The sequence below is a fragment of the Oxyura jamaicensis genome, chromosome 14 (assembly GCF_011077185.1).
Source record: "Oxyura jamaicensis isolate SHBP4307 breed ruddy duck chromosome 14, BPBGC_Ojam_1.0, whole genome shotgun sequence".
Lineage (NCBI taxonomy): Eukaryota > Metazoa > Chordata > Aves > Anseriformes > Anatidae > Oxyura > Oxyura jamaicensis.
The window spans coordinates 11,781,474-11,806,584 of record NC_048906.1 but is presented as its reverse complement, the minus strand read 5'-3'; the positions used below and the strand labels follow the sequence as shown (position 1 = coordinate 11,806,584).

The window sequence follows — 25,111 nt, the reverse complement described above, 5'->3', positions numbered from 1 at the left end:
TTTGTCTAAGTTGGAAAAAGTCCCGTATCTGCCTGTCAGAGAGAAAACTAGTGATGGCATGAGCTGGAGAAATGGGATGGCCACAGCAGGGTTGTTAAACAGGCATCCAGCTGGTGCTGGGTCATTTCCAGTGGCTGCAGGAAGCAGGGCTGGCTCAGCCAGGCAGCCCGTGTGCAGAATTTGCCAGTTACTACTCTGCTTTACCCTTTCCCAACCCTTTCCAGCCTCCTTTCTCAGCAAAAAGGACCGTGCCGTCACCTTCCTATTTCAGATGGCCTCTACGTGTCCCAAAGTACCAAAGCGAAGCTGGAGTGCTTTGTCCTCTCTGTCAGATTTCCAGTGACCTGAATAGATCGAGCTACGTGGCTGGGGGTTCTCCTTGCTTGAAGGTATAAAGAGGTGTCTAAACACTGCTATCAAGTTCTTGATTCACTTGTCATGCGTCTCTCTTCTTCAGCCTATTGTATGCCTTGGCCTAGCAGCATCAGGTGGCTCTGGGAATAGTCTTGACTGGAATTCCTGTCAGCCTCACCCTCTCCGCCTTCTTCCCAGTTCTGAGGCTTAACACGCGGGGTGGCCTTACGTGCGTCGGGATCTCCCCCTCCCACTGCCGTTTGGTTGCTTCTCTAAAAGGAAACCCTGAACTTCATCTTTCGTTCTCCCTCCGTGCTAACCATGAGCCAGGCTTTATGGTGATTCTCTTTGCTCTGCAGGGAGAACTGGCACGCGGATCGTGGGAACGATGCAAGGTGGAGACACAGAGGAAGAAGTAAGTAACCATCCCACGCGCCTGCAGGGCTTCTCTGGCAGTGCTTTAGAATGACAGCCCTCTCCTTAGCTGGAGAAACAGATTTGTATCTGCTCAATCTTCACGCCACGGGCCTGCTTTTCCCCTCTTTCCCTCCAGCTGCCTGCTCTCCCTTTATCTGCACACACACACACACACTTTCCCGTTGTTCTTTTGCTCTTAGAGTCCCTGTGTGTTTCCCTGTGCTTTCACCTCAGCCCAGAGCACGTCAGTAGCGGCGCGCAGGGGACAGTGATGCTGTTTTGCTGAGCCATGGGGGCAGGTTGCTGGGAGGAAGGATCAGTGCAACGTAATAGGAGTTCGATGTGTTGATCTGGATCCCCTAATTTGCTCAAAGTCTTGCTCCCTGGAGCCCTCTCAGCAACCTGTACTACCACGCAGCACCTCAAGCATCAGTCCTCCAGCTGATGGGGTGGGTGGGAGCTGAGCTGCGAGCTGTACCCCTGGGGTCCCTGCCTTGCAGATGAAGCCATCCGATGGCTTTGCATCTGGTTGAGGCTGACCTGGTGAATAGATGGTAGCTAAACAGGTACACCCAGGTTTGTACAGCGGGCAGTTGTTCTGACTGCTCTGCTCAGCCTTTGGCATATGGGCGATCTTCCTGTGCCTCTAGGTGCTCTTAAGTGGCTACATCTGTACAAGGAAGACAGAACCTCTGGCCCTGAAGCCAGCTGCTCTGATATGGCTTGCATCCACACCGTAAGCTGTCCCCACCATCCCAGAAAGGTGCCTGTATGCAAGCTGCCAGCAGGGATCAGAGGGGCTGTCCTGTTCCCCAAGCTCTGGGCACGCTATTTCTCCTGCAGGTAGTGTCAGAAGAGAGAAAACGCCGCTGTTAAGTGTTCGTTGTAGAGACTCGGAGGCACCATAGCGAGAAGGGAGTTAAGTGCCCTGCCAGAGAGGGCCGAGCTGCCTTCACCTGGTTTGTCCTCGCTTTTTTTCTCTGGAAAGCAGCTTACAGACCATGCTCTGCTGTTTGTTTCTGCCAGAATGGATGTAGAGAAGGCTGTTTGTTGCCTTCTGGGGAGTGAGTTAGGCCCTTGGCACTCAGACCCAGTTCTGGGTAGGGTCAGGTGTGCCAGCGCTGTAGGTGAAGACGCCGTGACTTCAGTCACAGTGCTGCCTGATTGTTCTTTACCAAGTCCTTGCCAGCTCTGTCTGTGAATAATCATCCTCTGTAATTTCTCCACCCTTTGGATTTCCCTCGTGTTGTTTTTTTTTTACCACACCTGCTCACAGCCTTCTCCCATGTCTCCCTGTTGGCACAGCCCGAGCACATCAGGTATGGAAAGGAAAGCCTCTCGTTGCCTCAGCTGCAGCCACGCTGGTTGTCTTTGGGCTCTGCCCTCCTAGTTCTGCATCTCAGCAGGCATCAGGGCTGAGAAGCTTGCTAGGGACTCTCACAGGCTTCTGTGTCTGAGGTCAGGAAACAAAACTAGTGAGGCTGGTTAGGAGTTAATCAGGCTGTGGGTTTGAGAGCAGACTTCAGCCTCCCCAGGAGCTGGCCTCTGGCACTTCTTTGCTTGTGTGGCTCCCCTTCCCTTCCCTACTCCTCTCCAATGAGCCCCTGAGCTGCACCAGTGAGCCTGCACCCCCTGCATGGAGCACCCCACCTTTGCTTGGGGTTTTCTCCTGTGTGGAGCAGGGCATCTCCTGCAGCAGCACAGCTGGGGTCCAGTCACCGACCCCGTCATGTGGCAGAGCTGCCCTTGAGTCTGGGAAGACCAGGTGAGCACTCCAACTGCAGGTGACCGCTGCCCCACATGGGATGAGGGTGGGTGTGAGCCCAGTCTCTTCTGCCTTTCCCTGCTTGTAGCTCCCCTCCCATACAGGGCAGCTGCTTTCCTGCAGCACCCGTTTCAGGCAGGACACCTGCATGCCTCCTTTTGGTGAGCAGGTCTCTGGGCACCTGCTCGTGCTTTGTAGTTTCGGCTCAGTTTCCCCCATTTTGGTTGTATTCTCAGTGTCCTTTGCAGCGTATAACAAAGGGTTCTCAGATGTGGCACGCGATGCCCCAGCTGTACCTGCCTTTGCCGCCTTCCCTCCTGCTCCCATTCTGGTTACTTTCTTTTTTTTCTTTTATGTTATTGTCCTTTTTTTTCCTGCTCTGCCTCTCCTGTTCTTTGTGCTCGGGTTCTCCAAGGGGAGATCTGCCCCAGCCCAGCCAGGCAAGCGCAAGATCATCACCAAGGCACAGGTGGGTTTCTTCTGCAGTTTTTCTTCCACTAGGCCTTGATTCTTCGGCCTCGCAGTAGGCATCACTTTGAAACTAAACACTGCGAGGCCTTTAATACCCCAGATTGAGCAGAAGTCAGGAAGTTCGTTTTTGTCAGCCCCATGAAGCGAGGAAGGATGTTTGTTGTGAATCGACTGGAGCAGCAAGGCGGGGAGCTGCTGGGGGAGCCGTGTGGGCATTTAGCTCCCAGAGGCAGCTGAGCTCTGGCCTATTGTTATTCTAAAAGGCAGCAGCCGGAGCCGTGGGCTAGAATGAAACCTCTTGCAGAATCTGCTGCTGCTGCCCAGGGCAAGTCCAAGTCTGGATCCAGGATCCATAGCAGTCCAGGCAAATGGCCTTCCCCACAGCCCCCGGGCGTGTGATTGCACAGGGGAGGAAGCAGCTTGATGTCAGCCAGAAGCGCCAGCCCTCACTTCTGAGCTGGCAGAGGTGCCTCGCCACCTGAGAGCTGAACTGCTCATGGACTCTGTGTGCTTCCCTGCAGGAGGAGTCGGGGGATAGTGAGATTGACCTGGATGATGATGAAGATGAAGAGGAGGAAGAGGATGTGGAAGATGACAGCATGGAAATCTCCCCAGGCAAATCCAATCACCGAGCAAAGAAGCCAGAGCCTCTAGAGGAAAGTGACAACGACTTCTGACCCTCTAGTAGCAGGGCCAGGAGGCACCTTGAAATAAAAACTTTGGAGAGCGTTCAGGCCAGGAACTAATGTCCTGCCATCTGAAAAGTGCTCGTCAGCATGAATTCAGGAGTTGGTAAATAATGTTCATTAAACTTGAAAATTAAACTTGGATTGCCAGTCCTGTGACTCGCAAAGTATGAACAGTTTATCCGTAATGAGAGTCACAGTGATGTGGAGTGCTGTTATTTCCATAATTGCATTAGAACTGGCCCTCATGCGCTGCAGTGCCAGAAGTCTCACTCCAGTGAGCATTGTGTGCCTGATTTCCCTGCATTTTATTATGTCCAAACAGATTTTTTGGCTTAATAAAGCTGGATGAAAAGCTGCTCTGGGAACACATTTAAATTGATTTTAAAACTGGCTTAAATCTGTTTATCCTAAACATACCCTTTACTTAATCAAGGGCTTGTCTCTACAAAAAGCAGTGCCAGCAGGACTGAAGGAGGGAAGTTAAAGCTGGGAAACTAGTGAAGGGATCCTCAAAGCCTGCCTTCCATGCGGCATCTCTTAGTATTTCAGCTGTGTCAATGGGAATTGTTCTCAGACTTAAGTGCGCCATGCTTGAGTGTCCTGAGAGCAACTGTGTGAGACTGTGCTGTAATTAAATCCATATGAAATTAGTCCTTTAATTAGACTGGTACTTCTGGGGCAGACTAAGCTTTAGGCATTCAAATGGCCAAAAGTTGGGCACTGTTGCTTCCTTCTGTTCCTCTGCTTGCCTTTCTTCATGTATCACGGGTCACCAAGAGAACAAATGTCCAAACCCCAAAATCAGTAGAAATTGGCAGGTGTGCAGTGCTGTTCTCCTGGTAGAAGAGGTCCCCTTTGCATTTTTTTTATTTAAGAAAGCATTCCCACTTGTACCAGGAATAGGTGTATTCTCTGTACTTAATTATTCACCAGTTTTAGCCTGATTTTCTACAGGAACAAGATCAAGTGATTGCCCCCTTTGTCTACCCCTCCCTGAAGAACTTTTAGGATACCCAGCCAGTTTCAGTGAAGAGTGGTAAGGATGTCTGGATATCAAATTCCTGCACACTTTGGGGAAAAAATAAGGAGATGTTAGGAGAATACTTAATGGAGATACTCAGTTAACCTGTTGAGGAATAAGAGATGTGTGCAGGAGCCAGAAGATCAGAAGGTATGTGGTAGGAGCTGAGGGTTAGTAGAGGGCAGTGGTGGTGTTGGGACATGAGCACAAGCCTGTAGGCATCCAGGCTTTGGTAGTCTGCTGCTCACAGAAGTGCTTAGCATACTGGGAAGGTCGGTGGGTTTAACTGATGCCATCAGTGAAGGTACTCAGATGAAAGCAAAAGCTGGAGTTTTTCTAGCGTGTTCCCTCCTTTCCTTTAGCTCTGCTTTAGTGTCACGGTTTGTCTTCACAGGAGCAGAAATCAGTGCTTGATTAGAAGAGTTCATTCTGGTGTGTGTTCATCAGGGCAGGCAAGAGCCCAGGCTGTTCTCTTGCCCTTCCCTTTTCTTCACATCACCGAAGTATTTTGCTTTCCCTCCATCTGAAGTCTACAGTCAGGTCCAACCCCTCCATTTTTGCACTGAAGGAACGCACGTGAGTTACTTGAAAAACCAAGAGACTTTTCATCTCTCTGATTCTCTGACACCTGTCAGCAGAGCTTAGAATTTAAAGTGTCCTGTTGGAATGAGCCAAAACTTCCCAGGTAAACACTCCACAATTTTTGTGTCGTTAACAGGACATGTGGGTGCTGTGATGTGCTGAAGTGCACAGAATTACATAGGCTTGAGCTGAACTGGCTGACAGTTAGGACCTTCCTTTGCACCCTTAATTATAAAGTTAATCAGCATTTTGCACCTCGCTTCAAAGAAAGCAGACATAGAAGATGGCGTTCTTAGTGCTGGATACCTACTGCAAATCCATTAGGGGGGTCCTGTGACAGCCAGGGAAAAAGTGTACGTGCTTGCCCCATCCCTTTTCCAAGGGGCTGAAATGTCCTGATTTTAGGACCTGATCTGAAAACATTCTTTTGTGGTATTCAGGGAATCTGTTCTGGTCCTCCCTGCGTGCTGAAAGAGACACATTTCACCTGTGAGGGAGATTTCCCGTGTGACAGGGCACAGTCTCTGAGTTTGGACCGGTTTTCTGTTATTTCCTATACCGTAGGCTGAAATGGAAAGCTGATGTATTAAATCCTGAGCCAGAGCCTCTTCAGGCAGCACTGCCACCTAGCCTTTCAACACAGCCTGCCGGGGCTCCTTTTTAGGGGAGCTGTGGTTTGCGTTGCAGCTTCTTGTAGCAGGCACGAACAGAAGTGCTTTTAGCAGCCACCCCCCGGTGCCAGGGGAAATGCACCCTCTGAGTATTTGACGCTTTCAGCACGGAAGTGTTTATCTATAGCTAGGTATGTGTACATGCAAACAGATCTATAAATGTCTTTCAGATTGTTGTTAACCCCATATTTCCTGGAGCCCCAGGGTTTGCGAGCCTGCTTGGGATTGTTGATTGCTGTCTCCCTTTGGTACTTCAGGTAACGTTTCAGCTTGGGCTTAAACACAGACTTGGGGCAGAGCTGGTCTCAAGGCCCTGTCTGCCCTGAAATAATGATGACAGGTAGGACTTCAACAGGATATAGTGATGCTGAGTGATTGGAGATCACGAGCCAGCCTCTAATGCCTCATGGAAAAGCCATGAGCCCTCCTGATGTGCTAGAACAGGGCGTGGGGTCTCCAGCCTGGGCAGGGGAACGTAGCCCTAGTGGTGCACCCTGACTGTCCTATGTAATGATCCACAGCTGATCGAGGAAGGCAGTGCAAAGGCATTTCTCCAGCTAGGAACCAATTTATTTCCAAGTATGTATATATCGCACAGCTCACCCCAGCACTCCTCCAGGATCAGCCCCCAGAGGTGTTTGGAGCAGGACTACAGCAGCAGCATGTCCAAGTGTGGACTCCGGCTGGGGTGGATCAGGGAGAGGGGCAGCGGCTGGCGGGGGCTCTGGGGGCTGCACAGACTGCCTTCTGGTCACCTTCTGGAGAATCACCGTGTCTGCTGCACACCCAGAGGCATCGCTGGGCACCTCTGCTCTCAGCAGCTGCCTGTCCAGAAGGTGACCTGCTAGGGGACGACCCTCTCTGGAGCTGGGACAGTGGGAAGACACATCCCAAGGTCACCCAGCTTGTCACCGATGGCAAGAACAGGAAACCCAAGAAGCCCAGCCTAAGCTTGTGAGAGGCAGAATGTTGTCAGGAGGCTTCCCAGCAGCACCTGGATGCACGTGCTGGAGATGGCCCATCCTCGTGCAGCGCTGTTCCTCTTCCAAACGTCCTCCCGCTCCTTCCTTTCTCCAAAGGGCTCTTTATTTCCCAAGGCCTTTCTAGCTGGTTCTACTCCTACACCTTGGGATTTCCGTCTCTTCCAAGAGGCTTTGATGCAGGACAGCACTGCCAAACGCTTTGGGCACGCCCAGCCAAAAGCATCGTGTTTGCTGAGGGCACGGCAAGGCACCCCGCTGCACAAGGAGCAGCCCCTGCTCTGAAGCACCCTGGTCCAAAGCACCACCGACTGATCTGAGCAAGGGAACAGCAAAGCTCTCATCTCTCCGGGACTTCAGCGGGAGCTGCAGGACGGGGCTGTGTTTGGTCTGGTGAGAAGGGGCAGCTGTTTCACCCGGTTCTCCCAGCCTCTCCCTAGCAGACCTCGATGGAGAAGAGCTGGCACTGGGAGCAATGTCCTGGGGCCAGGCTGGGGTGCCACGACGTTTGCCTACAGCAGCCCAGGGTGAGGAGAGAGCCGAGCTCCTGGGTGGTCAGGATGTGCCTGGTCTAGGACAGGCTCTGGGCACAGCACCGCGGCCCCAGCATCACGGAGATCACAGGAGGGGTGTGCTGCCCCGGCAGTGGGAGGTAAGTCACCCCTCTGCATGGGAAAAGGGCCTGGCGTGTGGGGTGTCCCCCCCTCCCTCCTGTTTCCATTTCACCCTTTCACATAGCCTCAGAGCTCCCCCGGGGCTCCGCTGAAGGGGCACCCAGCCATGCGTTCCCAGCTTTCTAACGCAGGTGAGCATTGACCCTCGTGCACTGCTGATCTGGAGCCCCAGGTCCCAGCAGCCGCGAGCCCCTCGGGGCCATGCCGAGAGCTGTGGGGCTCTCCTTGCCCCTGCTTTCCCCACGGGCAGCGGGCCCAGCGTCCCCCTGCACACGCACAGCGGCCGAAGGGACGCTCTCTGCCCCACCAGGCCACCTCCTCGTGGCAGCCAGGGGCCCTCACACCTCCACGACGCAGTCGGGTGAGTTTGTCCGGATGGCGTCGGAGATCATCTTGGCTCCCGACTGGCCGATGCGGTTCCCTTGCAGGCTGAGAGAGGGGAGGAAGAGGAGCTCAGGCTTGGACGTGGGGTGCAGCAAGATCCCCAGCGAGTTCGAGAGAAGCTCCCCAGCTTTGCACCGGCCTCCAGCATCGCTTGCACCCTCCCCATGCCAGCCCAGACCTCTTGCAAGGACCCTGGCCACAGAGGACTCTGGCTTTGAGAGCCCTGAGGCAGCCCCGTGAGTAGCTGCAGAATGCCCCTGGGGAGCTGGAAGGGCTGATCCAGCTGGACCTTGTATTTTGGGGAGCATTTGACTTTTAGGATGGTTCTTTGCCCTGAAGGCATCCCCAGAGGAGCTGTGGGGTCTGGAGCAGCGTAGGGATGTTGGCTGCCACTTGGGAGCAGATCAGGGTGCCCTGGCCCCCAGCCCCGCTGGGGAGGACCCTTCAGGGCAGCTGGGGATGGGCAGAGCCAGCAGTGGGGGAGGTCTCCTTACCATTCCTGCGGTCTCCCCCACCCCTGCCTTACCGTCCAGCTCAGCAGCCACTTACTTGACATATGTGAGGCCGTGGTTCCCCTTCAGAGCGGTGGCGATGCAGATGGCTCCGTCCATGCCCAGGGAGTTCTCCTGCAGGCTGCGGGAGGCGGCAGGGTCAGAGCACCGACCTCCAGCAAGGTCTGGGAGCGTTCTTCCTGCCTCTCCCCGGGGAGCAGGGTACTCACTTGAGCCTGCGGAGGCTCCGGTTCACCTTCAGCGCGTTGGCCATCGCTTTGGCCCCTGCCACGCCGATGAAGTTTCCTCTCAAGCTGCAAAGGAAGGCAGGCCATGGGGAAGGACAGCCCGGGGTGACCCGTGGGCCCCGCACTCTCCATGGGCAAGAGGAGGAGGTGGGAGAGGCAGCTCCACATCAGCGAGCCAAGGGACAGGTAAGTCTGGTAGGGAGTGATGTAGGGGATGCAAGAGGTGGTGAGCCAAAGACCGGGGCCTCGGACACCCCCAGGAAGCAGTGTCACCATGATGGGGACTCGCTGGTCCCACCAAGCACTTACTCCAGGATCTGCAGACTCTTGTTGACCATCAAGGCCTCTGCTAGGGCTTGGGCCCCGGCCGCGCCAACTGAAGCCACCTGAAGGCTGCAAGAGAACAAGAGCTCTTCAGTGCACGTCCTGAGGTGGCTGTGGTGTGCTAATTAGGCGAGCTAATCAGACTAGCTGCAATGCCAGGGCCCTGCCACAGCCCAGGTACTCACTGGAGATCTGCCAGGGTCGTGTTGACCTTCAGTGCAGCGGACAGGGCGGCCATTCCCTCGTCTCCGATGGCATTCTCCTGCAAGCTAAGACACGGAAATCCTGCGTCTGCCCCCAGCCCGAGCACCCAGGAGCACGGAGACGGGCAGCGAAGGGCATCGAGCGCAGGGCACGGTGTGCCAAAGTGCCCTGGGGGTCCCTGCCCGGGGGTGCCCAGGACCTGCCCACCTGTATCCCCACTTACTCGAGGCTGGCCAGGCTGCTGTTGGACTTGAGTGCTTGTGCCAGCGCCGTGGCAGCGTTTGCCTGAATGAAGTTCCACTGCAAGCTGCAAAAGAAGGGGAGGTGAAGGCCGGGGCTGCAGGCTGTGGGGTGCCCCGGGCCCTCCGGGCTCAGCACCCAGTGAGCTGAGCACCCATCCGCTCACCACCTCCAACGCAGTGGAGGCTCAGGGGTGACCCTGTTCACCCAGTGCAAGGCCCCCACGGGTCCATGCAGGATGGCACGCTCCACGTCCCGTGGAAGGGCACCTCAAGGAAGCCACTTGCACACCAGGTCCGAGGGGAAACTCACTGGAGGGACGTGAGCGCCCTGTTCTCCTTCATCGCCAGAGCGATGGCCTTGCCGCCTTCGTCGTACAGCAGGTTGGCTGCTAAGCTAGGGGCAGAGGACAGGGGACACGAGTCACACGTGGTTTGGGGCATCTCCAGCGACACGGCGCAGCAGCGTGGGTGCCCTCCTGGGCCCGTGGGACTTACTCCAGCCTCCTGAGGGTGCTGTTGGTCCGCAGGGCGCGGGCGATGGCGGGGCCCCCCTCCTTGCTGATGGAGTTCTCCCGTAGGCTGGGGAAAGACAGAGGCTGGGGGGGGAGAGCCAAGGCAGGGCACCGGCTGCCCCCCCAGCCCCTCTGCCCCCTGCTCTGGGGCTGTAACCATCTGTGGCACCAACACCTCCACCAGCATCTGCATCTCCAGTCCCTGCGTTGCTGTCTGCCCCACTGAAAATAGGGATCACGGATCACAGCGTGGCTGAGGTTGGAGGGGACCCCTGGGCCTATCTCCTCCACCCCCAGGCTGCCCAGGCCTGTGTCCGGGTGGCTTTTGGAGATCTCCAAGGAGGAGACTCCACCTGTGCCAGAGCTCCATCACCTGTAAAGAAGTGCTTCCTGGTGTTCAGCCAGCCTCCTGCGATTTCTGTGGGGTGGCATTAGATGGAACAGAGCTGCTGTCACAAGTGCCCTGCTGCCACCCCTCCCTGCAGCAGCTAGTTTTCGCAGTGCATCCCAGAGCCGTGAGCACTGCCAGCTTATCGGGGCTTTTCTCAGCCTATTTCCCTGCCGCGATCACTGTGCTGCGAGAGACAGCTGAGCTGATCCTGCCTCGTGGGGAGAAAGTTAACGACTGCCAGCTCTCGGCCTTTGGAGGGGCCGGGGCTGCTTTCAGCATCCTGAGCACTCGTGGAAGCAGCCGGGCGCAAGCCCAGACTGCCGAGGAGCTCCCGTGTCCCGTCTGTCGAGAGAGCTGTGCCCCAGGGCGACATCGCTGGGACAGGGTGACCAGAGGGGCCGACACTTACTTGAGGTTGATGAGTCCCTTGTTGGAGCAGAGAGCTGCTGTCAGAGCGGCGACCCCGGCGCTGCTGATGGAATTGCTCTGGAGACTGACACAGACAGGGGGGCGTTAGGATGGGCCGCTCTTGGCAGCACTAGGTGGGCTGTGGGGGTGCGTCGGGGGTTAAAAGCGCCTGGTACAGCAAGAAACCAGCAGCTCCCCGCTGCGGGGAGCCGAGGCCAAACGCGGAGGAAGCAGTGAGCACCCAGCAAGGGGCTTTGTGGCAGCAGGGTGGGAGGCAGCCAGGGGCTGCCACGTGTCCGGGACTTACTCGAGGCTTTGCAGGCTGTGATTGACCTTCAGAGCTTCAGCCAAGGCGACCGAGCCGTTGTCTCCAACGGAGTTGCTGGAGAGCCTAAGACGCGAGGCCGAGCGAGCGTTACCAGCAGCCGTGTCACGGCCAGAGCCCCTGCCAGCAGCCTGGGGTCCGCAGCCCCCTGCCCTCCGGCGGGACTTGAGCAGCTTTGCTGGCCTTCCCTTGCTGGGGCCGTGCTTAGACCTGCTGCCAAGGATTCATTTGACCCAGCAGGAGTCCCACCACAGGGTCCTCATGTGCCCCCTGGTGTACCTTTGGGTCCCGGGAACACCCTCAGGGTCCAACAACAAGCAGGAATTTGCTGCGGTCTAATTTCCAACCCCCACACACCTGTGTTGCTGTATCGAAGTTACTTTTTAGCTGAAACCTCTTTTAACGTACCTACAGGGCCTGGAGACCCACCATTCTGGAGGGCAGCTTGGCCCCTTGGTTCGCTCCGCGGCTCCCTGCTTCCCCGGAGGTAAGCAGAGCATCTCAGCACCGGCTCTATCCAAACGCCATCCTGACGCGCTTCCCACCCTCACCCACGACAGCCCCCTTGGACAACGCTAGCGAAGCCTGCCCTGGCTGCGCCAGACCCAGTACAGGCCCTGACCCCTGCCCTCAGCTCCCAGGGACGTGTGGCATTGGTGCTGCCATCCCTCGGCCTCATGCTGCCCCTCTCGGCTCTCACATCAGTTCCTTGAGGCTGCAGTTCCGCTTCAGTGCTTCTGCTATTTTCCTCGCGCCCTGGGCTCCGATGGAGTTTTTCTGCAGGCTGCGAAGGAGAGGAAATCACCCACGATTATCTGCCAGCCCCAGCCACGTCTCTGCTAGCAGCACCTGCACCCCCTTCCTCCCCTGCGGACCGTTCCCAGCTCTGGCAGTGCTCTTCCACCCCGCATGCACCCTGAGAACACGTCAGGCTGGGAAAGAAATTGGGTTGTGACAATCTCTGAAGGTCTGGAAGGTCTTTGCTGACAGGGGTGGTGTGGGGACAGTAAGCTAGGAGAAGCAGAGCAATGGGAAAGCCCGGGCTCTGCTGCTTGGCCCTCGTGGCCAGCCAGACACCAGGATGCGGCCGAGCCAGAGCCTGCGCGGGGTCTGCTGGTGGCTGGGAGGAGCAGGGGGGCACCAGGTCCCCGTCACTCACTGCAGGGTCGTCAGCTTGTGGTTGGTGAGCAGGGCCTCGGCCAGGAACATGGCACCGTCCTCCTTGATCACGTTGTGCTGCAGGCTGCAAGGAGGGAGGAGCAAGCTGTGAGCGAGCGCCAGGGCGGGCAGCACCTGCTTCATCTCAGCACCCCCAGACACACAAACACCCGTCCAGGGCTGCCACCAGTGCTGGGTGAGCAGGACCCCCCCGTTACAGCGCTGAAGGGTTCCCAGCTTCACTGCCCACAGCAGTCTGCTTTGCTGTTGCGCAGTCCTGCATCCCAACGGAGATTTAGGGCCCCTCTGGCTGATGGGGGTTCTGGGGCCGTATTATTTCTGTGCCTCCTGCAGTCACACTTGCTGCCCAGCACAGCTGAACCAGGGTGTGCCCAGGGACTCCTCACCAGGGCAGGGAAACCGCGACATGCAGCCCCGCAGGCAGCTCGTCCCCTGCGTCTGCTCCTGGGGGTGCTGCAGAAGCTGAGACTTACTTCAGGGAGAGCAGGACTTGGTTTTTCTTCAGCGCATCAGCCAGCGCTTTCGCTCCTGAGGGGCCGATGGAGTTGCTCCGCAGGCTGGGGCGAGGCAGGGGAGAGGTGAGCAGAAAGGACGCGGTTAGCAAGGTGCGAGCATCACTCACCCACCCACGCCGGGACCGGCCGGCTGCGGCATCTGAGCCCGCTTTAAGCCAAAAGCCTCCACGTGGCGCTGCCCTGGGACCACTGCGCTCCCTCCTGATGTCCCCTTGTCCCCAAGCTGTTAGTGGCTGGGTGGGATGCCATCAGTCTGATCTTTATTAACAAACCCACGTGAAGGGACTGTGGCAGTTGGCCGACACGCGCTCAGCTGAGTGCTGCTGTGGGATGCCGGTCGGGCACGAGGCTGTCCCCAGCACCGTCGGGTCAGGAGGGGTTTGGCTGCGCAGGGACGGCGCGAGCTGGGAGGGGGTAACACTTACTCCAGCACCATCAGGCTCCTGTTCACCATCAGCGACCTGGCCAGCGCTTTGGCACCCTTGTTGCTGATCTGATTTTCTGCCAAGCTGCCCGGAAAAAGAGAGTGGGTGTCTGTCAGGGGAAGGAAGAGGCGCTTGCAGCCCCGGTGTGACTACGAGCGCCGCTGGGACACAGCTGGGGACGGTGCGGCAGAGGAGAGCGATGGGGAGCATCTGCTTAGTGGGCAGCACAGCCCTGCCTCACTGTGCAACTGCCTTGGGGTGTGCGCCCCTGGGGTGGGACTGCAGGGACAGGGTGGAAGGGGAGTTTCTAGACTTAATTCATGTAGTGAAATGGAGAGGTCACAGTGAAGGGGCCTCTGCGTGCAGCCGCAGTCAAGGAAGGGGAGGGAGATGGGAGAGAGGGGACCGCATCTCCATGTACCAGCTGGTCTAACCCATGCTGAGCCCCTTGTGCCCTGCAAACAACCAGGACCTTGGGAAGACAAGCGATCTGCAGCTTGCTGCCCAAATTACAGGTTTAAGAACGGCAAGGAGGTAGGAGTCCAGCTAAAAATAACTGAGGGGGGGTTGCACTGATCGGGGTTTTGGATGATTCACGTCTGCACTGAAGACAAACACAGGGCTGCTGCTGGCAGCTTGTCCCAGGGAGCCTGGGCGAGAGCACGCTCCCAAAGCAGGGGTAAGGTGCAGGGGTAAGGTGCAGGAGCCCCCCGTGTGGGGCTGTCCTTGTCACCTGGCACCCTGGGGAGCCAGCAGGACGGCCGCTCCTGGAGGCCCCTCGCTCTGGTTCTCCCCAGGAAGAGCTCATCTGGGCCGGGCCCTACCTGAGCTTCTGGATCTGACAGTCCTTCACGCTCAGCACGCTGCCCAGCAGCTCCATCACGTTGTCCTTAAACTGGTTATTGTCCAGCCTGGAGGAAACAGAAGGAAAGAGCAAAAGCCAAGGTATTTTGGAGAACAAAGAGTGAGGAAAAGACTACCCACAACTGCATAGGAACACAGCTGTCCCATGACGTCTGCACTTCACAAGTAGAAAAACCCAGGCACAGAAGCAGAGGTGGCTTCCCTGAGACTGCAGAGCTGGCCCCATGCCATCCCCAGGACAGGAGGACAGCTTTGTGCTGACAGACAGCGCTGGTGGGCCTACATCTCCCGTAGACACCTGGGGTTTTGAGTCATGGGAGCAGTCTGGTGTCCCTGCTTGCTAATCCGAGGGCAGCCCCACTGCGCCTTACCTGAGGTTGTGGCAGAAGAGGAGCTGGGGGAGCAGGCTCTTACAGACGTTGTAAGTGAGGCAGTTGGAGAGGTTGGTCTCCTCCATGCACACGTCGGAGACCTGCAGGAGATACGCCAGGACGGAGCAGTTCACTGGCGTGAGCATCCCGGCCAAGCTCTCGTTCTTCATCGCTTCCTCCACAGACTTGGCAATCTCCATGTGCTGGATCTCATAGAGGCAGTGCACGGTGTTCACTGTCCGCGAGGAGATAACGTAGTCCGTGTTCAGGCAGCCCTGGAGGAAGCTGATCGCTTGGCTCCTGAAGCTGTTGTGCTCATCCTTTGCCAGGAGCCACCCGGAGAGCAGCTTGTTCACCTGGGGGGAGAGGAGCCCCGAGAGGAAACGCACGAAGATATCGAGCTGCCCATCCTCGGCCTGCAGAGACCTCTGAACGGCGCTCTTGAAGTGGTTGAGGAAACCCAGCTTGGGCCAGGACATCCCGTTCTCCGTGAAGAGGTCGAATATAGCCCGCTTCGCAGCGGTGTAATAATAAATAGCTGCTAAAAACTCCTGTATGGTTAAGTGGGAAAAATAATAGGCTGTGGAGGACTGCATCTCCTCTTTGAGTAAGAGTCTGCTGCACAAGCTGCTCTGCAGCAAGGAAAGGTCTATGCCGTACGTCTTCATGTCCTGCTCGTAAAACACGTACTTCCTTTTGAGCAGGCCGTAGAAGGCCAGCCTGCCCAGGCTGCCCATTATTTTCTTGCTGCTGTTCACAGCTTGCTCAATCCTGAGTGTTTCTCTCTGTTTTTCTGGCCAGTCGCTGCTCAAAGCCATTTTAAAATAATAGGAATAGATTTCTGATAAGGTCCTAGGAACAACTGTCATTTCTTGGGATTGATCGGTGATGTTTTTTAGGTAATAACCAATTGAAGAGCCAGAAATCCAGCAAAAGCCAGGAACTGTGCACATGATGTGTAAAGATCTGTTCGCCTTGATATGATGCAGAACTTGGCTGGCCAAGTCTCTGTTGTCGAGGAACATCTGGTCCAAAAATTCTTTCATCTCTGCGGCTGCGAAACCTCGTATTTCTGTCATCCGGTCAACCAGGCCACCGGGGATCTGGCTGGCTGCTGTTGGCCGTGAGGTGACCCAGACAGAAGCCTCCTGTAACAGGTTGCCACGTATGATGTTAGTGATCAAGTTGTCCACCTGAATCTCCTTCTTGGGATCGGTGCACACAACCGTGTTGGAAAAATCCAAAGGAGTCTTGAACTCGTCCAAGCCGTCGAGGATGAGCAGCGTCCTGGTGGCTCCCGCGGAGATGCAGCTGGGCTCGGTGATGTGAGGGAAGGCCAGGCGGATGAGCCGCTCGGCAGAGAGCTTCTCGTAGGTGTTGAGGTCCCGGAAGGTGAGGGGCAGCACCAACATGATGTCCCTGTTGATCTCCCCCTTTGCCCAGCTGTAGACAAACAGCTTCACCAGCGTGCTTTTGCCGATCCCAGCCACCCCTACGGTCACGGAGATCCGTGGGGGGATGCTGACCTTGGACAGGGGCAGGAAGAGCTTCTCTAAAGGGATGCTCTTGGATACGTTTCGTAGGCCTTTGGTGGTTTCCATCTGCAGGATGTCGTGCTCCTTCTGCTGGATGTCGGTCAAGCCTTCCACCAGCAGCAGGTTCGTGAGGCGCTGGAGAGGACCCGTCTCCAGGCCATTGCCATAGTAGCTTTGGAGGCTCTCCAGGTGTTTCTGCACCATCGGCTCTGCACAGAGAGAAATGAAACAGGAGGTGAGGGGGAGGAGAATAACCACAAATGCAAATGAGAGACGCTGCTCCACTTTTCTGCCACTCCCGTGAAGAGGGGAAGCTGCATGGAGCCCGTACGCGAGGCGTGTGCCAGGCCCCGACTGGCCTCGCCTGCAGCCTCCACGCGCGCCCAGAGGGCCCAGAGCCCGTTTAAGCTCAGGCCTGGGCCTCCCGCCCCTGCCCGAGCTGTGCTGTGGGAGTGCTTGTCGACAGCTCCACCTCCCCTGTGCCTGCTGTGGGCCTTGTTGATCCGACCCTGATCTGTGCACTGCCTTTGCAGCTTGTCCTCGGGCCCTCCTCAGCACTCTGCACTTGCCTGGGGATCTCTGGCATGTGCCTGGCCCCGTTTTTCCTCCCTGGGCCCGATCCTGCGGCGTGACTTGGCTTGGCCTCAGCCTCGTTGCCACAGAGCTGGACCCTTGCTTGCACCCGAACCCCAGCAAGTTGTTTATATCGAGGTGCGGGATAAAAGAGGGACTCGAGGGGAGGAAGAAGCTGGTGTCTGGGGCTGCTGCCTCTGGTTAGGGAGCAGAGGAGGTGCCTCAGCTGGGGTATGAGCCTGGGGGCTGCAGTTCAGCACTACTGACATGGTCCTCTCGCTTTCTGCCTCTTCCCAGGCTGCAGAAGTGTCTCGGAGGCTGCGTGGCCTGCCCGAGGCCCTGCTGCATCCCCGCACTGCTGCAGTTGGGTGGCGATGGAGGATCCATCCCCAGAAGGTCCTGTCAGACTGCGTGAACTCCCTGGGAGACACGGCCCTCTGAGCACGGGTACGGCATCGCTGCTGCATCCCGCGGGGGTGCCGCTCTCTGCTGTGACTCTCGCAAGCCCGGCTGCTGCCTGTACCCTCAGCTCTGCTCTGCTCTGCCTACAGGGCTGCGAGGCCCTGCCCCCGGTGTGGCCGTTGCCAAATGTGACGGCTGCCCGGGGAAGTGCGCTAGAGCAGGCAGTAGGAAGGTCCCTCAGAGCTGGCACGGCTCCTGTCACCCCCTTGCTGTGTCCTTCCTCAGCTGAGGCAGCAGCAGCAGCGCTGCCATGGGGCTGCGGAGCCCACCTGAGCTGCCAGTCGCAGCCCGGCTCTGTGCGCACCGCGGGGCGCTCCGGCTCCTGGCCACGGGCACGCGGACACCCCGTGTCCTGACCCCCTGTGCGCTGCCTACCGTAAACAGTGATGTGGAGGTAGAGCTGGGAGTTGGTGGTCTCGATGAAGGTCTGCAGGCACTGGGAGGCATAGCTGCCCTTGCCAGCCAGGACATCCACCACGGCCCTCACCTGCTCGGGCAGGGAGCTCGCCTCCTGCGCCCGGCCGGCCTCCTCCGCCGTGAGGAGGTCCAGCCTCCGCAGGTGGCAGATGATCTCCTCCAGGAACTGTGGTGAGATGGACCTCACCAGCTGCTTCTGGTAGCGATTGATCCAAGCCTCTGTGGGAGAGGAGAGCAGCAGGGTTGGGTCTGGTACGAGTCCTGGGTGCGTGGCTCGGGGGTGCTGGGGAGGGCGGCAGTGGAGCGCCCGGTCTAGCTGTGAGGGCAGCTCTGCTGGGAGCAGGGCGTAAAACAGAGCCCTCCAGGGGAATGTGACAAAATCCTCCTGGGGGTGATGCCGTCCCACAGCTGTGGCAGGCTGGTTTGTTAGGAGGTGCTTGGTCAAGGTGGTGGCCATAAAAAATGGAGTTAAAGAAACCCAAGAACACAAGAGATGGTGCTTCTTCCTGGAAACAAAGCCTGTGCAGAGAGCAGGGTCTCAGGAAGATCGTCTGCCTTCAAAGGCAGCTGCTCCCCCCATGCCAGCACGGCAGTCCCCAAGCCCTTGGACCAGGGACCACTGTCAGTGCTCACACCTGGGTGCCCCCCTCACCCCATTTTTGGACACGAACCCCACCAAGGTGCTGGACTTCCTTGGACCACTGCCCATCCTGCTGCAGAGCCCAGCCACAGCCAGGCCCGAGGACCCGGCTGTGTCCCTGCAGCTCCCTGCGGCCACCACTCACCTTCCATCAGAGGCCTCCCGTGGCATCGGCGATCCCGGGGCAAGGAGCACGGTGTTGGCAGCAGCACGGCTCTCAGCCTGCGCCCACCACCTTCCCATGGACAGCCCGCTGTTCCCTCGGGCAGGCACGCAGCAGACGGCACGTCAGTGCAGGCTCTGGCTGCCCCGCTCAGCCCTTATCCATCTTCCTGCTGGAACGAGAGGAGCGGCGTGGGAGGGAGCTGCCTCGAGGTAACGCTGCCCTCCCCGCCACCGGCACAGGGGGACGTGCTCTGAGCTGGTGGCCATCCACAGCCACTGCCACGAGCCCTCATGGACCCACGCTGAGGCTGCTGCGTGCAGAGCTCGGATGCCAGCCCTGCCCCGCCTGCTCCTCTGACACTAAAATCCAGCAGCGTCCGTCTGAGCCTGGGGCTCAGGTCAGCCCAAAGCTCAGCCTGCTGTGGGCTCGGCGGGGGCTGAGCCCATCGTGCTGCAGCATCTCTGCCTGCTTGCCCGGACCTCGCGTGCTGCAGGCTTGGTGCCTTTGCCAGCACCGCTTCTGCAGGTGCCTTTCTCGGGCACTGTGGCTGCGTTAAGTGCCCAGACATGCGGTGACACCCCCGTGCCACCTGCAGGGCACCCGGCAAGCGTTTGGGTGCCGGCACCATCACCCATGGGTCAGCAGGACTGTGCCCTGCTCGTCAATTTTCTTCTTGTTGTAAAGGAAGTGGTGGGGCAGCAGCAGAACGACAAAGGACCCGTTTCAGTTTCCAAGCCACCTCGTTGCCGTCGTCCAGAACCTCCGTCACAGATCGGTGGCAAACACCACATCCTGTTGCAGAGCTGTAGGCGCTCCATTTCAGCGGCAGTGCTGGTGAATCGCAGCGCAGACAGAGCACCTACCCACTCCCTCCCCCTCGTCTGCTGCCGGACCGCTGCCGGACTGCTCGGACTTTTGTTTTGTTGTTTAGAAGCGTATCCAGTCACTAAGTCCCTTTGTTTTTAAAGCAGAGAGCAGGGCCGAGCAGGGAAATACCTTCCTGCTGAGAATGCTCCAGGCTTCATCTGCATTAGCACTTTGTACCGTGCCTCGTCACCAGCCCTGAAGCCATCGCTGTGGCTGTGTCCGGGGGGGAGCTCGCGGAGCCAGGAGCCCCAGCACCTCCTGGGGCAGCTGCTTTGGGCCGGGGCAGCCTGAACACAGCAGCGACGCGGGCACCACATCCTAGTGCCCTGGCACAGCACCAGGGTTGTGTAGGTCCGTGCCACTTCACCCCCACAGCCAGGTGCTCTGCGAGAAGTGACCCAGCTCGCAGGCAGGGCTGCCCTTGCCCAAACCCTCTCCCGAGCCAAACGCGGGCACCACGGGGGCTTTGTGCTGCCTGGCCAGCAGTCCCAGCTAACTCTTGCTTGCTTTGGTCAAACAAACCCGACCTCTTCCAGAGAAAAAGCGTCAATACAGCTTTGACCAAGGGAACCTGGAGGAGATTCTGGTCTGTGGTCAGGTCCATGGTACAAGGCTAGGATGCGGGGCAGCCAAGAGGGAAAGCCAAGTCCTTCTGCTCCTCCTCGGCTGCCCAGCTCTGACCCTCTGGTTTCAGGGGCCTGGAGGCAGCTCAGCTGCCTCGCATTTCACCTCCCAGGCAGCCTCTAGGTCAATTAAAATATCAGCACAAATTAAAAGAGCTCAGGGAGCAGTTCACAGCAAAATTTTCACCTTTGATGTCTTCTCATCTCTAACTGGCCTGGAAGGTTCAATTAAGCCTTTGCATGCAGCAGTCTCTAGGTTTCTCATCTTTGCTCCGCACCCAGTAGTGTGGTTAAAATGAAAGGGGTTTTTGCTGCTTGCAGTGATGTTTCCCTGTCAGCCCTTCCTCTGAAACGTGGCTGGTCAGGAAAAGCCCTTTGATGGGGGAGAACCTGCTCTAATGCTAGAGATCATTTGATCACATCCCTTGGTGCTACATCAAAACGTAATCCTGCTGCTGGAAGCCAGCAGCCGTGGCTCAGCTCATCCAAAAGCATCTGACACGGAGAAGAAAGCAGCAGAAGAAATGATGCAGTGGCAGCAATTTCTTTCTGCTTCCAGCAGGAAAGTTTCCCATGGACACTGCTCCAGGACTGCCCGGTGGGTGCTGGTTTTCTCCAGGAGGGCAGAAGGTGTTACCTGCACCAGCCAGGAGGCTGTGAACGCTGCCCGGCCGCCTGAGGAGGATCCAGCGGTGGCTCGTGTCTGTCCTGCCTTGCTGCCAGTGTCCCTGGGGGCATCAAGGTGGTAAGAGGGAGAAGGAGAAGCTGCACAGCTGAGCTGGCGAACAGCGTCTGTGAGCCCCAGGCAGGGAAGTGGGGGATTTAGTTTGCAAGAAGGTGGCGTTAATCGTTGGAAGGGTCCCACGTGGTGGGATGCCACCAGATGCGGGGCTCTGGGGACATGGGGTAAGTGGTGGCTGGGGTAAGTGGAGTGCCAATGCATGGGAAGGCTTCTGCGGGTGACCCCTGGGCACAGCGGAGTGCAGAGTGCTTTGGTTTTAGCAGTGCTTTTGTCTTCCAACAGAAGATTCGCCCAGCTGAGGATGTCCGCTCAACGCTCGCGTTGTCCCGTAGCAGAGCTGCGGCCCCACCTCCTTCATCCCACCACGCTTGTGAGCAGAGGGCACGGTGTCCACAACACGTCCGTGCCCGGGAGTCGCAGACACCGTGCTGGAAGGGTCCCGTACGCAGCCGCACATCCTCCCTTCTGCTCGCCTTTGGCTCCAGCTCCCTAAACACGCTCCTGCTCTCAGCACAACCGCGAGGGAATTCGGGTGCCTGCCTGCAGCAGGCCTGGTTCAGCGGGCTGCGCGCACCGTAACCCTGCTTCGTGCGGTGTGTGTGACCGAGGTGCGGAGCAGCGTGCTCCGGGGGATGTGGCTGACGCCGAGCAGCGCAGCCCAGCTGGCAGAGCCAAGGGGCCCGGCCTGTCTTGGTGGGACAGGATGGGGTGGCATGGCACGGAGCCTTTGCAGATGCCAGACTACCTGGAAAACTGTGGAAAATGGCTGATCTGCAGTATTTAGGTATGTTATAAAGCTTCTTACATTAATTAGTAGCTGCATTATTAAAAAGGTGCCTCTAGGAGCAAAGAACTGCCCGTTCCAGTGCAGCTCCATGCCCTCAAACCAGCAGAAACCCTCGGTGCTGCCTCTGCCTTCTCCCCGTTTCACAACCACCCTGCTGGGGCTCGCTGGTTAATTCGGGAGGCCCCGCGCCAAGACCAGTGCTCTTGTGCTCGCTCTCCCCCAGCCATGGCAGCAGCGTTGCTCAGAGAGAAACCAGCCTGCCTTCCCACCATTTCCTGGCGCGCATGAGCCTCGGTGGCATCCTCCTCCGGCAGCGCTCTCCGAGCTGGGGCAGGCGGCGTGAGAGCAGCTGGGTCCCCAGGACCGGAGCGGGATCTGTCCCCACAGCACCGTGGACTCGGGGCTGTAGGTAAAGCCGGTGGCAAGCTTGGAAGCTGAAAGTAGAAAACTGCCCCTGCTAAAGTGACGTGGGAGGTGGCGGTGCTCTTGCTGCAAGGCTGGAAGTCTCCTTTATCGGTGCACCACCCCAGCAGCAGTGGGTGCTTTGGTTTTTCCTGCTGCTTATCTACGGGGCGGGGAGGGAGGGCAGCTCCCTGAGGGGCAGCGCATCGCACTCCATCGCTCCAGGCCGTCCTCTCCAGCCGCTCTCCCTCCACCGATGGTTTGAGCAAATCCTCCAGGCGCAGCCCGGGCTGCCACCTTTTGGCAGAACAGAAAAGAATTTCACTGAAGCGTCTTCTGCGTTCGACCCAATGACAGAACCAACAAATCTGCAGGTAACTCGCCCACCTCAGCTTGCACACGATGCCACCTTATTTTATTTTTACCGTTTGCACCTGATGTTAGCAAAGATGATTGTGCCCACTAAGAGAGTTTCCTGTGTGCACTCTGCCGCCAGCCCTTCTTTACCAGGAGGACTTGCTCAAAACCAGAGGCCCCAGAGGCCATTTTACCCCGGCCACCGCCCCGTAGAGACCAGCCGGTGTGAAGTGTCCCCAGGACACGAGGCTGGCCGGGCCTCGCGCGTCCCAGCATCGCAGCAGGCAGTGCTGTCACTGCCCCGGTAAATGTCTTCCAGATGCACCACATCTAACCCCTACCAGGTTCATTTTTTTTCCCTCCAAAACCTCAACCAGAAGAGCAGGGCCCAGACACAGCTGGAGTTAAACAGCAAGCAGTGGAGGTGAGGAGCCGGAGAGTGCCCGCAGGCTGTGTGCTAGGAGCCCGAACACCAGATCTCATCAGCAAAAAGCAAGGATTGATCTACGGGTAACTCCAAACCGACAAAAATGAAGCTAATTTCAGAGAAGGTTTCCTGCAGGGTGCTGCTACACCTCAGAAGCCTCAAAATGAAAAATGAAGCATTTACTGAGCCGACCGTGGCCCCAGGACAAACTTCAGCACATACGTGTCTGCAGCTCACGGAAATGCAGATCCTCTCCCCCTGAGCAGTTTCAGCCTCTCTCGCCCCGGGGATCTCCGTTCTCAGGATATCAGCACAAACACTGAGCACGAGCCTGCCCCAAAGCAAGAGGCCTCAGCCCCAGCGGCGAGGCCGAGCTGAGGGCGCTGAGCTGCCGCGGTGCTGCCCCGCTGCCGAACCCTGGGGACGCGCCAGGTCCCCCAGGGCTTCGGTCACACGGCGCCTGCCCGGAGCTGCGGCTGTGAAGCCCCAAAACCAGCTGCAAGTTCTCAAGAAACTTTCGTGCAACACCGAATGTCCTTCGTGCTGCGCTCTCCTCAGACTGCCCCAAATTACGTGCCTGGCCTTGGATCGCCCTCCACACAGCGCTCAAACCGCAGGCGTCTGGTGACAGCACCCGGCCCCTGCTCTGGCTGCCCTCTCCCAACAGTCCCATGCCTCCAGGGTTCAGAGCATCCCTGATGCTCTTTGGTACTCAAATAAGAGCAGGATTAAGCCTCAAGCACTGCCCGCGGTGCCCAGCACGCAGTGTTGTGCTGCGGGATGCTGAGCATGGACACACGTCCCCTGCCTCCTCGGCCTGCCCTGGCACCTGCAGTTCGTGCGTCGTGTTTGGGATCCCCACAAGCAAAAAGAGCCCAAGGAGGTACCAGGTGCAGCCACTGAGCCTTCGGCCTCCCTGTTCCTGCGGCTGGGCCCAGGGAGGGCTCAGTGGTCCCATGTCCCGAAGAAGGACGTGTGGGTGTAGCTCAGCAGAGAAGCTTTCAAGGCCCATCTGGCTTCATCCCAGCCCCAGGACCCCCACTCACTCTTTGATGCGCTGAAGGATGCTGATCTCATCCTTCTCTGTTTCCACCACATAAATAGCATATTCTATTTACTCTACATTTCTTTGGCTGTTTTTGAAGAGGAGTCAAATCATCAAAGCGGCATTAAGGTGGGGGCAGAACCTGGCGATGCATGAGGTGGGCAGGCTGCACCGGGCCCATGTGTGCAGCCAGCAGCAGGCAAGGGGACAGAATTCGTGGCCAAGCGGCACCCGTGGCCATCCCGCACACCACCCAGGTGACAAGGGCCAAGCTCCAACCAGCCCCACCAAGACCTTACCTCTGCCTCGCGCCGCCTTCCCCGGGTCCCTGTGCGAGCAGGGCGGCAGGGAGGACGCCCCTAGTCCTGGTGGGAGCATCCTCCACGCCCCTGCATGGCCCCGCTCGGACGTCTCCCCAAAGCTTTGCTCTCTCGCCGTCCGGATGTTCTTGCTCGAGTCAGAAAATGGAAGCCAAGCCCCTGCCCCTGCCCCTCCGGGACCCGAGGAGGAGCTGGGGGCCACGGGCCCCCACAGAGGAGCCGGGGCAGCACTGGGGGGTGGTGGTGGCGGCTCCCCCCGCCCGCCGTGCCGTGCCAGCCGAGCTGCTTTTGCTCTGTCTCGCTCCTTGCCCCTTCCTGTGCTGTGGGTCTTGCTCGATCTTCCTTCCTGTCACGGCAGAGCTGTCGGGCTGCCGTGTACACAAATCGAAGCGCGGCTCTACCGAGAAACCCGCAGTGCTGGTAACCACCCCATCCGACGTGAGGCCCCGGCGCACGGCCGCCGCCCGAGCCATGGCTGCTCTCCTGGCTGCTGCATCTCCACCGAGCGATTGCAAACTAAACCAAATTCCCCCCAGACAACAGCACGGGGGAGCCCTGCGTGGGCACAGCTCGGGGGAGCTGGGTGCTGAACGTCGCAAAGCCGGGGCTCAGGCTCCAGGGAGACCCGACAGAGGAGGCTGCTGCCACGCACAGCAGCTCTTCCCCTCGCTGGGCTGCACCAGGAAACCTTTGCCATTCCACCGGTAAATTCAAGTTGTGTCTTGAAAACGCTGAACGAGCAGAAGGGGAGGAATAAAGTCCCTTTCCTCCGGAGCTGTGCTCCTGCCAGCACTGGAGCAGCGCTTGGGCAATGCTCTCAAGGTGTAACTCAGGTTGCCGGGCGTGGAGCCAGGAGATGGACGTGAGGATCCTCGTGGGTCCCGTCCACCTTGGGCTGTTCGGTCACTCCGTGGGTCTGGCTGTAGGTCCCCAGCGGGTGTCCCCAGCTGGGTGTCCCCCGGCAGGTGCCCCCCAGCAGCAGCACGGCCCGTGGGCGCGGGGCTGCCATCGCCGTGCCAGCCCTGCCGTTCTGCCTGCCGCCGCCTGTCTGCCCTGCGTGTGGGGTGGGGACAGCGTGTCCTGCGTGGGGACGGGGTCGCTCCGTTTCTGGCAGGTAGCGCGAATGAAGCCGCAGTGAAACCCCCGATGCCCGTTGTGCAGCCCCTAGGTCTTGGGGAACGGGACATTGATTTTTTCAGCTAGTATCATGTGCCCATATGTTTGCTTATATATATTAATAT

At 58.2% G+C, this 25,111-nt stretch overlaps 2 protein-coding genes across 4 annotated transcripts in view; one reads left to right on the top strand and one right to left on the bottom strand.

Annotated features, from left to right (window-relative positions):
- The window catches only part of CLUAP1 (clusterin associated protein 1), a 70,534-nt gene extending 66,473 nt beyond the window's left edge, over positions 1 to 4,061 (top strand). For 2 of the 3 annotated variants that reach the window (XM_035339902.1, XM_035339901.1), the window contains exons 11-13: positions 714 to 769; positions 2,952 to 3,005; positions 3,529 to 4,061. In XM_035339902.1, the coding sequence (XP_035195793.1) occupies positions 714 to 769; positions 2,952 to 3,005; positions 3,529 to 3,684 (266 nt within the window). In that variant the 3' untranslated portion in view covers positions 3,685 to 4,061. The remainder of the gene's footprint in view (positions 1 to 713; positions 770 to 2,951; positions 3,006 to 3,528) is intronic. The other variant, XM_035339903.1, reaches the window with a different exon arrangement.
- A 1,277-nt stretch (positions 4,062 to 5,338) lies between these two features.
- NLRC3 (NLR family CARD domain containing 3) lies at positions 5,339 to 18,449 on the bottom strand. Its single transcript, XM_035339890.1, has 18 exons — positions 18,280 to 18,449; positions 17,453 to 17,713; positions 14,508 to 16,251; positions 14,097 to 14,183; positions 13,273 to 13,356; positions 12,806 to 12,889; positions 12,313 to 12,396; positions 11,854 to 11,937; positions 11,136 to 11,219; positions 10,830 to 10,913; positions 10,013 to 10,096; positions 9,828 to 9,911; positions 9,499 to 9,582; positions 9,257 to 9,340; positions 9,057 to 9,140; positions 8,730 to 8,813; positions 8,558 to 8,641; positions 5,339 to 8,053 (listed from the first exon to the last, which is right to left on the bottom strand). Exons 1-18 carry the CDS (start codon positions 18,284 to 18,286, stop codon positions 7,963 to 7,965), a joined length of 3,282 nt encoding a protein of 1,093 aa, XP_035195781.1. The 5' UTR covers positions 18,287 to 18,449; the 3' UTR covers positions 5,339 to 7,962.
- Positions 18,450 to 25,111: the final 6,662 nt, after the last annotated feature.

What these genes read in the sequence shown, in the direction of transcription:
- NLRC3 (XM_035339890.1), bottom strand. An exon ending in AAGGGACTCATCAACCTCAA is followed by an intron (nt 10,097 to 10,829) that starts GTAAGTGTCGGC and finishes GTCTTTCCCCAG; the next exon opens with CCTACGGGAGAACTCCATCA. An exon ending in AGCAGCCTGGCCAGCCTCGA is followed by an intron (nt 9,341 to 9,498) that starts GTAAGTGGGGAT and finishes TCCGTGTCTTAG; the next exon opens with CTTGCAGGAGAATGCCATCG.